Source organism: Oncorhynchus tshawytscha, linkage group LG25 (genome assembly GCF_018296145.1).
Source record: "Oncorhynchus tshawytscha isolate Ot180627B linkage group LG25, Otsh_v2.0, whole genome shotgun sequence".
NCBI lineage: Eukaryota > Metazoa > Chordata > Actinopteri > Salmoniformes > Salmonidae > Oncorhynchus > Oncorhynchus tshawytscha.
In genome coordinates, this window is record NC_056453.1 from 2,897,225 (window position 1) to 2,911,312 (window position 14,088).

The following is a 14,088-nucleotide window of genomic DNA, read 5'->3' on the forward strand; positions in this document are numbered from 1 at the left end:
TCCAATCGCTAGCTGCAGCGAACTGAAAAGAGGAGCGACCCAGAGATGTGTGTGCTTTGGGGACCTATAACAGAATGTGACTGGCAGAACGAGTGTTGTATGTGGAGGATGAGGGCTGCAGTAGATATCTCAGTTCCTAGTTACATCCAGCTGCATGTAAATCTGTGCTGTATGTAAAACTCATCCGGATGCTTTGCAGGAAGTTGTAACTCTGAGCTCTGGAAGCCATACTGGATGTAACATCAGAGGATCCAGCCCCTACTGGTATAGCCCCTCCCCTTCTCACGAGAACGGTTTCCACTAGTTCCTACAGCTACTAAGTCGAAATGGGATTTTTCGTAAAAAATCATGAAAACAAAAACGTGCTTTTTGGTCTGAATTGAAGGTTTGGCATAAGGTTAGCAGTGTGGTTGAGGTTAGGATTTGAAGAAGAGGAAATGTGCGGGGGTGTTGACTTTGCCACTGTGGTAACTAGTGGCGAGCCGTGAGAACCGGTGGATGGAGGACACAACAGACCCAGTGCGCCTGTGTTTGAGCGACGTGGGTGGGTGGGTGAGGGGAGGGAGAAAGGATTGAGAGCCAGCCGCCTTCAAAAATGGCGTCTTCCGAGGAAAAAGACTAAAAATATAGAAAACGAGGCCTACTTTCCGTCTTCATCGATTTTTGGAATTTAGATGATGGTTTCCAGATGTCGCGATATCGTCGTAATCATTATTTTGTAATGTAAAAAAAGGAGAAGGAATGGTAGAAGCCTATATAGATAGCAACCCAGTTTTATTTTGATGCGTCGACAGGGCTAGCTAGCTATTAACTAGTAGCATCTGCTAGCCCACAACGATTTCAGGATGGGAAGGCATTTTGCATGCTAAATAAATCACGATTACTGTTCTATGATCATTTGATCCTATTTGGAACAGTCGTGAGATATCGATGTTAATCTTTTCAGTCGCGGATCAATGCATTTGCTCTAGCAATAAAGGGAATGGTATACGGCATGAATGTTTCTCTGCAATTTATCGATAATTTATCATGATCGTGTATAGCGTCGTTGCAATTTGGCAGTTGTGGAAATTATATTTAGAGGAAAGTGTAGGAAAGGAGAGACTGATTTTTGGAGGTGGTTGGAGTACATCCCCTGACCCCCCCTTTTTGTCCAGTTTTCTCCTCCCCTCCATTTCTCTTTCAATATACTGTTTTCCAATCCCGATGATTTTCTAATGAAACGGGGAAAATAGTCTAAAATCGATCACGGGGAAGACTGATACCCCAAGTCTGTGAAAATTCCTAATACTTAGAGTTTTCGTCCTTGTAACACATTTCTCATAAATGAAAAATGGATAGAAATTACCCGGGAACAGGGTTCGGTGATTTGGGCGCAGGAGCCGGATGGAGTTATGAGAGATCAGCGAAAGCAAGGTAAGCAATTGATCCAGTCCTGCAAATGTTTGCACACTAGCTAATATATTGCATTCTCTTTGCGTGTATGTAATCGATTGGTTGTTCATTTGGTACATTGACATCGATCTGTAACCTGCCTACAGGCAACATCGCGTTGTTACCGGTATTATAAATGGATTGGAGCAAGCCGTGTGGGGGTGGTGGACTAGCTTGTAGGGCTCTTGAAAATGTATAGAATGCGATTGACAGACTAAAAGCATGGTTTTAGGTAGACCGAGGGGGAGGGAACGAGTTAAAGAGGGGGGTGGGTTGTAGTATATGTCTGGACCATTAGAATAATTATAGTAGTATATCCTTTTAGAATAGTTTGACACATTGACTGTGAAAACAGCCCATATCTTATTCATAGGTAAATGCACACGAGACTATTGCATTTGCAAGAAACTGCCATTACAATGCCCAGTTTGTATCTTTCCAGTTTTTCCTCCTGTGACATAGCTTGATACGTTAGTTTCACATTAACTGAGATGCTTCCGTCTGTGATGTAGCAAAGTTGTTACAATGTAAATTGTTTGCTTGCAGTGATTTAGCGCGAGGTGGCAGTCGTCGAATGTTACCAGCTCTGGTGCTGTGAAGAACGATAATGGTTGATAGTCAACACATTGGCTCCTAAAATAACAGCACAACTCTAGGTTGTTGTGCATAGTTAAGTTAAAATGCATTCCACCCAGTCTTGATAGCAGATCAAATACATTAGGTAGCTAAGTCTTTATTTTGATTAATCTTATCAGTGTTTTCAACATATTGCCATCATACCATATCTACCATGATATGATTTGGTTTGCTAGCTAGTAGGCTACCTAGCTAATGACAAAAGCTAGCATGGTACATGGTCGGATCATGGCTATTTAGTAGGCTTGGGCGGTACACCCTATATACCATATACTGAGTTATTTAGAAATGGACATGGCATGGTTTTTCAATACTGTCAATACCGTTAACTATTTAATTGAAGTTTTAAAATACATGTAAATATTTGAAGTTACTTTTTAAGTAAATACCTGCCGCCAACTTGTGCAATACGTTAGGAGATGAAGCAGATCGAGTTCTTCATGTCACATTATTTTACAGTATTGTAATGAAACGGGCAGGGAGCAGGTCTTGAACTAACCCGAAGTCCAGTGCGCTATCGACCGTGCTGCAAAAGCATGCTCAAGCGGCCGAGTCGATATCCGCGCTTATAAACCCAGGGTCATACACTACTCCCTCCTTTCAAAGAGCACGTCCTCGCGCTAGCTTGCAACTCTACGTCTTACAGGAACGCGCTCACCGGCCAAGCACACGCACTGTCGTGGATGCAAGGTCCGATCCCTTCTGACACCAATGTAATGAAACAGCAGGGAGCAGGCCTCGAACCCTGCCTGCTAGCCCGAAGTCCAGCGCGCTATCGACTGTGCCGCAAAAGCATGCTCAGCTGCAGAGTCGATATCCGCGGTTATAAACCCAGGGTCGTTACACTATGAAGCTTACCGTAGTTCCACAGAGCCAGTCACGTGTTTATTTGGTAATAACGCAACGAGAGAAAGCCGGAGTCCAGCTGTGTATTGACAGTGGTCGAGTATTGAAAGGCAAGAGTTTTTTTTGTTGCTTAAATATAATGATCGGGGACGTGCACTACAGTTTTACTTCACAGAAAATACATTAGTGCAACACATTAGGCAGAAAATGTCATTCTCATCAGATGGCAACAGATGGCAACCAGTAAATTAGCTTACAATGAAAAAATGTATTTTTGCAAAAATTATGCATGGACATCATGTTTCCAATGTTTATAAAAGAAAGAATGTAGCCAGCTACATTTCATACTGATTTGCTTAAAGTTCATCTTTAACAACACTGTCATCTCAGATTTTCAAAATATGCTTTTCAACCATAGCAAAACAAGCATTTGTGTAAGATTATTGATAGCTAGCGTAGCATTTAGCGTAGCATTCAGCATGCAACATTTTCACAAAAACAATAAAAGCATTCAAATAAAATCATTTACCTTTGAAGAACTTCAGATGTTTTCAATGAGGAGACTCTCAGTTAGATAGCAAATGTTCAGTTTTTCCAAAAATATTATTTGTTTAGGACAAATCGCTCCGTTTGGTGCGTCACGTTTGGCTACCAAAAAAAAAGAAAATTGAGTCATCAAAACGCCAAACCTTTTTCCAAATTAACTCCATAATATCGACTGAAACATGGTAAACGTTGTTTAGAATCAATCCTCAAGGTGTTTTTCACATATCTCTTCGATGATATATCGTTCGTGGAAGTGTGCGTTCTCCTCTGAATCTCATGGGAAAATGCCTCCAGTTGAAGATTACGCACCAATTTAGACAGGACACTGGGTGGATCCCTGGTAAATGTAGTCTCTTATGGCCAATCTTCCAATGATATGCCTACAAATACGTCACAATGCTGCAGAGAACTTGGGGAAACGACAGAAAGGGCAAGCTCATTCCTGGCGCACTCACAGCCATATAAGGAGACAATGGAAAACAGAGCCTCAAAAATTCTGCTAATTTCCTGTTTGAAGTTTCATCTTGGTTTCGCCTGTAGCATGAGTTCTGTGGCACTCACAGATAATATCTTTGCAGTTTTGGAAACCTTAGAGTGTTTTCTTTCCAAAGCTGTCAATTATATGCATAGTCGAGCATCTTTTCGTGACAAAATATTGCTCTTAAAACGGGCACGTTTTTTTTGCCTTTGCCGATCAATCTCCGTTTACAAAATGCATCATGATATTTCTAATGCATTTCATAATTATTTATTGCGTGGAAAAATGTAGAGTTCTGTGTTGACGCAACCCCTCAGATATCTAAGCAAGTGGCTGAATTAATAAGGTGACGGGGCATCATATAGTGTTTGCTTCTTGCTGTGTTTGAGAACTCATCCAAAGTGCTTTGACAACTGAACAGCTGCCGCTGCTTGATTTCCTTGCATTTTTCTCATCTGTTCTTGGCCAGCAGGCAGGCCCGTTACCCTAGCAACTCCACACAGACACATGCTGCTTTAGCGCCAGTGTACAGTTTTTCCTTCAGACAAGCTTGTCAACAATGTCTCTCATTCACATTCGCTTGTCAATATCCAAACTCGCCAACAATGACATTCGTTAGCTCCTACCTACATATGTATAACTTTGAGCTGGATTGCCTGTCTTTGCAATTAGTTTATTTTTGTTTGTGCTCATTAGCATATTTAGCTAGCAGCTTCCATTGATATTTGCTATTACTTGTGCAGATTTTGTTAGCATTCTGGTAATAGACACACAATGGGGGTCCCAAGTTTTTTTTTGTTGCACCCTCTTGTGTACTACGCTGGTAATAACATAAATCCCGGGATGAGAGAAGGATGGTATGACTATGAAAATCTGGATACCGCCCAACCCTTCAGCTAGCTATCTGCTTAAGTTTTTGAGATGATCAATCTGTCTCGAGAAGCTGGTTTTTACATATTGTTTATATTTATTCCTTCTGAACACATTTCTGTTTTTTGGCAATGTCAATTCTTGTGATTCTTTTCAAAATACTTTTATTTTCGCTTGCTGGACAGGCAAACGCAGCTGAGTAATAAACTGTAAACCAATCAAAACTTGTGTACTTTCTCTGCTGATCACGTCTGCCTATCACGTTATCGGTATCGAAGGTGCCAACCAAGTGCTATTCACCAAGCATGGGCTGATTATCTCACCTGTGAGAACCATTCTACTGCAGTTTAAACTATCCCTACCTCCACTATTTACACATTGGGACCGCATATGCATTTGCCTGTTGTGTTTTTGTTGAAGAACAACTACAGATAAACACATTTGTTTGAGCATCTCAAAGACTAAATTCAATGTAGAATCAGTTTAACCAGTGACCAACTGATTATTTTACAATTGTAACATTTTGTTAACGAAATGTGTTTAATTGTTTATTAGGCTACTGTGCAGTCTACAATGCGTACTGTAGTAAACATGGGAAAGTGCCTAATTCCTTACATTAGGGAGAGCAGACCATGTCTGTACTAGAGAATGCGGGAGACGAGGGTTTCACGTTGGGGAGGAAGGAGTAGGCTGTCCTTGTAAATAGGAATTTGTTCTTAACAGATTCCATATGTGTTATTTCATAGTTGTGATGCCGTCACTATTATTCTACAATGTAGAAAATAGTCCAGATAAAGAAACATCCAGGAATGAGTAGGTGTGTCCAGACTTTAGACTGGTACTTGATTCATTTGATTAATATTATGGTGTTTCTAATCCATGAAAAACTTAAAACCCTCTGGGTTTCTGTTAGGATGGAACGGAAAATATGGCGCTGTACAACGTGATATCCGGCAGTACAGCACTGGGCTATTTCGCTAAAGAATCCCTGTGTCTTGCTTGTCTCAGAGCAACGCGAAACAGTGGTAAAATAGTTGTAGGCTTTTGCTTCTAACTTCAATATGCTCTATAAATAAATGACCTACACCATTTTTAACAGTATATCAAAAAATATATTTTTTTCAATGATTTGTCTCTCTGCCAACAATTACATTTAGAGGATTGGAGGAGTCTATTAATATCTAAGGGGCATTTTTCATTAGGATCTGTGAGAATATCTGAATATATGAGGGGCTTTTTATATAATTCTAAATTAATAATTGCTTTCTTTAAAATGTAACATATTTTGGAGATTTTGTTTTCATTTAACCTAGAGTGAGTGAGGAAAAAGGCCATTCTTGAACATGGGGTGAGACATTCTCACTAATTTGTAAATAAAGACGGTTTGTTATTTAGAATTCTATATTTCTGGAGAAATCTAACATGCTTATTCAGCAGACATTACTTGCCTATATTCAGTCAATACATAAAATGGAATATTTTAACATTTTTGTTTCTGCAGGCTTGTCTCAGAGCAGCGCGAAACGGTGCTGAAATAGAAATAGACCCCCACAGCAGGAAGGCTATGTATTCTGTGCTCGTGGTATCTCTCTTCGGTTACACATGCTTGGAATAGCATAACGGTCTGGGCGTCCCTTGCTGTGCCTGGTGAACATTTGGTCACGTTCTGCTGTCAGAAGAGGAATGGAAATGTCAGGGTGAACCGAAAACCCGCCACGTATTGTTTGTTGACTCTGCCTGTCGAAGGGGGAGTTCCAGAAAGGCAATGCTACCAAATACTAATTGAGTGTATGTGAACTTCTGACCCACTGGGAATGTGATGAAAGAAATAAAAGCTGAAATAACTCTCTACTATTATTCTGACATTTCACATTCTTAAAGTGAAGTGGTGATCCTAACTGACCTAAAACAGGGCATTTTTACTAGGATTAAATGTCTGGAATTGTGAAAAACTGAGTTTAAATGTATTTGGCTAAGGTGGATGCAAATTTCCGACTTCAACCATGTGTGTGTATATATATCATTTCTTACTGAGCCGTGATGCCCGAAGGTTGCCTTTGCCGATCGCTCATCATCTTTATTCATCAGTGAGGAAAATCAAATGTATTTATATAGCCCTTCGTACATCAGCTGATATCTCAATGTGCTGTACAGAAACCCAGCCTAAAACCCCAAACAGCAAGCAATGCAGGTGTAGAAGCACGATGGCTAGGAAAAACTCCATTGAAAGGCCGAAACCTAGAGAGGAACCAGGCTATGAGGGGTGGCCAGTCCTCTTCTGGCTGTGCCGGGTGGAGATTATAACTGAACATGGCCAAGGTATTCAAATGTTCATAAATGACCAGCATGGTCAAATAATAATAATCACAGTAGTTGTCGAGGGTGCAGCAAGTCAGCACCTCAGGAGTAAATGTCAGTTGGCTTTTCATAGCCGATCATTGAGAGTATCTCTACCACTCCTGCAGTCTCTAGACAGTTAAAAACAGCAGATCTGGGACAGGTAGCACGTCCGGTGAACAGGTCAGGATTCCATAGCCGCAGGCAGAACATTTGAAACTGGAGCAGCAGCACGGCCAGGTGGACTGGGGACTGCAAGGAGTCATCATGCCAGGTAGTCCTGAGGCATGGTCCTAGGGCTCAGGTCCTCCGAGAGAAAGAGAGAATTAGAGAGAGCATACTTAAATTCACACAGGACACCGGATAAGACAGGAGAAGTACTCCAGGTATAACAAACTGACTCTAGCCCCCCGACACACAAACTACTGCAGCATAAATACTGGAGGCTGAGACAGGAGGGGTCAGGAGACACTGGCCACATCCGATGATACCCCCGGACAGGGCCAAACAGGAAGGATATAACCCCACTCACTTTGCCAAAGCACAGCCCCCACACCGCTAGAGGGATATCTTCAACCACCAATTTACCATCCTGAGACAAGGCCGAGTATAGCCCACAAATATCTCCGCCACGGCACAACCCAAGGGGGGGGGGGGGCGCCAACCCAGACAGGAAGATCACATCGGTGACTCAACTCACTCAAGTGACGCACCCCTCCTAGGGATGGCATGAAAGAGCACCAGTAAGCCAGTGACTCAGCCCCTGTAATAGGGTTCGAGGCAGAGAATCCCAGTGGAAAGAGGGGAACCGGCCAGGCAGAGACAGCAAGGGCGGTTCGTTGCTCCAGAGCCTTTCCGTTCACCTTCACACTCCTGGGCCAGACTACACTCAATCATATGACCCACTGAAGAGATGAGTCTTCAGTAAAGACTTAAAGGTTGAGACCGAGTTTGCGTCTCTCACATGGGTAGGCAGACCATTCCATAAAAATTGAGCTCTATAGGAGAAAGCCCTGCCTCCAGCTGTTTGCTTAGAAATTCTAGGGACAATTAGGAGGCCTGCGTCTTGTGACCGTAGCGGACGTGTAGGTATGTACGGCAGGACCAAATCAGGGAGATAAGTAGGAGCAAGCCCATGTAATGCTTTGTAGGTTAGCAATAAAACAAAAATAGGATGATCTTCGATACTGCACGGTACTGTCTTTCCAAGCTAGTCGGAAGACTTCCAGTTTGGTGTGGCACCATTTCCGTTCCAATTTTCTGGAAGCTTGCTTCAGAGCTCGGGTATTTTCTGTATACCAGGGAGCTAGTTTCTCATGAGAAATGTTTTTAGGGTTGCAACTGCATCTAGGGTATTGTGGTTAAAGGTTAAATTGAGTTCCTCAGTTAGGTGGTTAACTGTTTTTTGTCCTTTGACATCCTTGGGTAGGCAGAGGGAGTCTGGAAGGTCATCAAGGAACCTTTGAGTTGTCTGTGAATTTATAGCACGACTTTTGATGCTCCTTGGTTGGGGTCTGAGCAGATTATTTGTTGCAATTGCAAACGTAATAAAATGGTGGTCCGATAGTCCAGGATTATGAGGAAAAACATTAAGATCCACAACATTTATTCCATGGGACAAAACTTGGTCCAGAGTATGACTGTGACAGTGAGTATGTCCAGAGACATGTTGGACAAAATCCACTGAGTCGATGACGGCTCCGAAAGCCTTTTGGAGTGGGTCTGTGGACTTTTCCACATGAATATTAAAGTCACCAAAAATTAGAACATTATCTGCTATGACTACAAGGTCCGATAGGAATTCAGGGAACTCAATGAGGAACGCTGTATATGGCCCAGGAGGCCAGTAAACTGTAGCTATAAAAAGTGATTGAGTAGGCTGTATAGATTTCATGACAAGCAGCTCAAAAGACGAAAACGTTTTTTTTTTTTTTTTTTTTTTTTTTTTGTAAATTGAAATTTGCTATCGTAAATGTTAGCAACACCTCCGCCTTTGCGGGAGTCAATGGATCCAATGGATTATTATGGATCCCTATTAGCTACTCTTCCTGGAGTCCAGCAAAATTAAGGCAGTTTATACAATTTTAAAACATTACAATACATTCACAGATTTCACAACACTGTGTGCCCTCAGGCCCCTAGTCCACCACTGCCACATATCTACATGACGAAATCCATGTGTGTGTGCCAATGTTTGTGTTGCTGTTCCGTGAGGTATTTTTTAATCTATTTTTAAATAAAATTTTACAGCTTGCGTTAGTTACTTGATGTGAAATAGAGTTCCATGTAGTCATGGCTCTATGTAGTACTGCGTGCCTCCCATATTCTTCTGGACTTGGACTGTGAAGAAACCTCTTCTGGCATGTCTTGTGGGGTATGCTTGTGTCCGAATTGAATTGAATGAATTCAACATGTCAAAACCTCTCATAAATAAAACTAGTGATGAAGTCAATCTCTCCTCCCACTTTCAGCCAGGAGAGATTGTCATGCATTTTATTAATATTTTCGCTCTGTATACATCCAAGGGCCATCCGTGCTGCCCTGTTCTGAGCCAATTGCAATTTTCTTAAGTCCTTTTTTGTGGCACCTGATCACACAACTGAACAGTAGTCAAGGTGCGACAAAACTTGGGCCTGTAGGACCTGCCTTGTTGATGGTGTTAAGAAGGCAGAGCATCGCTTTTTTTTATAGACGGACTTCTCCCCAACTTAGCTACTGCTGCATTGATATGTTTTGACCATGACAGTTTACAATCTAGTGTTACTCCAAGCAGTTTAGTCATCTCAACTTCTCAATTTCCTCATGACTTATTACAAGATTTAGTTGAGGTTTAGTGAGTGTTTTGTTCCAAATACAATTCTTTTAGGTTAAGAAATATTGAGGGCTAACTTATTCCTTGCCACCCACTCTGAAACTTACTGCAGCTCTTTGTTGAGTGTTGCAGTCATTTGTTGCTGTAGTAGATGACATGTATAGAGTCATCCGCATACATAGAAACTCTAGATTTACTCAAAGTCAGTGGCATGTCGTTAGTTAAAATTGAAAGAAGCAAGGGGCCTCGACAGCTACCCTGGGGAGTTCCTGATTCTGACTGGATTATATTTGATAGGCTTCCATTAAAGAACTCCCTCTGTGTTCTGTTAGACAAGTAACTCTATCCACATTATAGCATGGGGTGTAAAGGCATAACACATACATTTTTCCAGCAGCAGACTATGATCCATAATGTCAACAGCTACACTGAAATCTAACAAGACAGCTCCTACAATAATTTTATCATCAATTTCTCCCAGCCAATCATGTAATTTGTGTAAGTGCTGTGCTTGGTGAGTGTCCATCCCTATAAGCATGCTGAAATTCTGTTGTCAATTTGTTTACTGTGAAATAGCATTGTACCTGGTCAAACACAATTAGAAGTTTAGAAGTTTTAGAAGTTTACTAAGGGTTGGTAATAGGCTGATAGGTTGGCTATTTGAGCCTGTGAAGGGGGCTTTACTATTCTTGGGTTGTGGAATGACTTTAGCTTCCCTCCAGGCCTGAGGGCACACACTTTCTAGTAGGCTTAAATTTAAGATATGGCAAATAGGAGTGGCAATATTGTCTGCTATTATCCTCAGTAATGTTCCATCTAAGTTGTCAGACCCCGGTGGCTTGTCATTGTTGATAGACAACAATAATTTGTTCACCTCTTTCACACTAACTTTACGGAATTCAAAAGTACAATTCTTGTCTTTCGTAATTTGGTCTGATATACTTGAATGTGTAGTGTCAGCATTTGTTGCTGGTATGTCATCCCTAAGTTTGTTTATCTTGCGAATGAAAAAGTCATTAAAGTAGTTTGCAGTATCAGTGGGCTTTGATGAATGAGCCATCTGATTCAATAAATGAAGGTGCAGAGTTGGCTTTTTCCCCCAAAATTTCATTTAAGGTGCCCCAAAGCTTTTTACTATCATTCTTTATATAATTTATCTTTGTATCACAGTGTAGTTTCTTTTTCATTTTATTTAGTTTAGTCACATGATTTCTTAATTTGCAGTACATTTGCCAGACTTAATTGCCATACCTTTTGCCTCATCCCTCTCAACAGTTTTTAAATTCCTCATTAATCCAAGGGGATTTAACAGCTTTTACAGTCCTTTTCTTAATGGGCATGCTTATTAGTAACTTGAATAAGTAGTTTCATTCATGTCAAGTGCAGCATCTGGTTGCTCCTCATTACCCACCACAGACCAGCAAATATTCTTCACATCCTCAACATATGAATCACTACAAAATGTATTGTATGACCTCTTATACACTATATTAGACCCAGCCAGATTTGGGAGAATGTCATATGGTCAGATGAAACCAAAATATAACTTTTTGGTTAAAACTCAACTCGTCGTGTTTGGAGGACAAAGAATGCTGAATTGCATCCAAAAAACACCATACCTACTGTGAAGCATGGGGGTGGAAACATCATGCTTTTGGGCTGTTTTCCTGCAAAGGGACCAGGACGACTGATCCGTGTAAAGGAAAGAATGAATGGGGCCATGTATCGTGAGATTTTGAGTAAAAATGAGTCATTGCGCACCAGCAGTTATTGACAAATGCATCTTACCAGACGTAGCTACTCTGTCCTGGCGATACACAGAAAAAACAGCCATCTATCCGTGTCGTTCTGCGACGACGACTGTGAAGCATAAAATATTACAGTTTTTAATGTCCCGTTGGAAGGATAGTCTCGACTGTAGATCAGCGAGTTTGTTTTCCAGTGATTGCACGTTGGCGAATAGAACTCCTTCCATTTAAGAATGATGGAGGCCACTGTGTTCTTGGGGACCTTCAATGCTGCAGACATTTCTTTAGTCCCCTTCCCCAGATCTGTGCCTCGACACAATCCTGTCCCGGAGCTCTACGGACAATTCCTTCAACCTCATGCCTTGGTGTTAGCTCTGACATGCACTGCCAACTATGGGACCTTTTTATATAGAAAGTTGTGTGCCTTTTCAAATCATGTCCAATCAATTGAATTTACCACAGGTGGAATCCAAGGTAGCCTAGTGGTTGAAGCATTGGACCAGAAATCAAAAGGTTGCTGGATTGAACAAAGTAAAAATATGTTGTTCTGCCCCTGAAGGCAGTTAACCCACAGTTCCACGGTAGGTCGTCGTTGTAAATAAGAATTTGATTGTAACTTACTGGCCTAGTTAAATAAAGGTGAAATAGTTTTTTTATTTTTAGCAAGTTGTAGAAACATTAAGGATGATCCATGGAAACAGGATGTACCTGAGCTCAATTTCGAGTCTCATAGCAAAGGGTCTGAATACTTATGGAAAAATTGTATTTCTGCCTACATTTCTAAACCTGTTTTTTTTTTTTGTCATGAAGGTGTGTGTAGATTGATGAGGAAAAATCATGTAATTATTTTTTAGAATAAGTCTAACGGAACAATGTGGAAAAAGGGAAGGGGTCTGAATACTTTCTGAATGCACTGTCAGCACTGTCATACGATGCAACCCTGCATAAAGCAAGCTCTGTCAGCTTGTGTTTGATTGCTGTGCTGATCTCTGCAATGTGGATAGTTGGAATACACCACACAATGCTACTAATGAAGAAACATATCCTGTATGTAGGCCTATGATTTACCTCAAAATTGACACGGTATAACATTTTTGAGATGGTATCAAGTCATTTTTTGGGTGGTGTTAATGGGCTTCCATATTGTAGGTCCATGCATAAAGTCATGTGTTGGTAAAATGTCATGGACAGGAACTGTAAAGGAAGTCTACAACAGGCATTAAGATGGCAATCATATTTTAGTATTCATTCGGAGTTGATTTTGAGTAATCAGAGTCTACTATTCTAAATTCTTACAATTTGAAGAATGATGAGCTACAGGAATCATTTTATTAGGATGGAAGTTGACTAATGCATCTGAATAACTTTAAGATCTTAGTTTTCTGAAGAGTGTGCTGTAGTTAGTCATGACCTTCAAGCTAAACGGTGTTCTCAGTGGATTTACATTGTAGGCCTATTTACATAGGGTTTTGCATCTGTTTAAATTTAACGGGGTCTCCCAGGGGTCACCTTTTGAACAAAGGTTTAGGAAAATTAAGGCAATTGGACTTGAACAGTTGAATAAATGACCTCTTCTCCTCCCTAGTCTCGTCTATGGAAGTTCCAGATCATCACACCCCGAATCGGAACTTCTCCATCGACAAACCTACGGCACTCCCCATCCTCTGCAGGGCTATTCGACCAATCACCACCCAGGCAGCTCTGGCCAAGGCGGGGCTTGGGGAGCAGGACGGAGTTTGGGTGAGGGATATGTCACACACCTTTAATTGTGTCGCCACAGTGCAGGTGTTATGACTGGCCATGCTGCTGGCACTAAGGTTGCAGCCACTGAAAAATGCAGTTTCTATGGAAACCCCTTTTGTGTGTGTGCAGGAAAAACCTGTATTTTACCTGGTAACATATCAGATTTATAACATCTGTTTGGACTACATCATTGTATTATGTTGTAATGGACACTTCTTGACCTATTCATCCCAGTTATGCCATTTAATCACATAGATATAGCAATCTCTCTAAATGCCCTGTTGAGTTTGCATAATCTGTGAAAAGGGAAATGGTGGTCACGGTTTACTCATGGTTGTATTTGTTGTCCCATCAGGTCTCTCTGGACTGTTTGAAACAGGCCTGCACCATGCCAGCCCCTCTGGTCCAGATGCTTCGGTCATGAATCTGATCTCCGCTCTGGAGTCCCAGCGAGGTCCCCAGGCTCCTCCCTCCGCCTCCTCCCTCCTCTCCCAGTTCCGCACGCCGTCCTGGCAGACGGGTGAGCATGTGACCAGCCCTGTGTTGATATTCAAAACGGGGTGGCGAAAGTCTTTCACATTTCCAACGCCTCACAGGTTATATCAAATTGTCATTCCTCATTCAATGTCCACATTATT

The 14,088-nt window shown here is 41.5% G+C and overlaps 1 protein-coding gene across 2 annotated transcripts in view; it reads left to right on the forward strand.

The window, feature by feature from the left end:
* The first annotated feature begins 544 nt into the window (after positions 1 to 544).
* The window catches only part of LOC112232883 (proline-rich protein 12-like), a 53,678-nt gene continuing 40,134 nt past the window's right edge, over positions 545 to 14,088 (forward strand). The window contains exons 1-3 of one of the 2 annotated variants that reach the window (XM_024400152.2): positions 545 to 1,416; positions 13,293 to 13,447; positions 13,806 to 13,970. In XM_024400152.2, coding sequence (XP_024255920.1) covers positions 1,334 to 1,416; positions 13,293 to 13,447; positions 13,806 to 13,970 — 403 coding nt within the window. In that variant the 5' untranslated portion in view covers positions 545 to 1,333. The remainder of the gene's footprint in view (positions 1,417 to 13,292; positions 13,448 to 13,805; positions 13,971 to 14,088) is intronic. The other variant, XM_024387364.2, reaches the window with a different exon arrangement.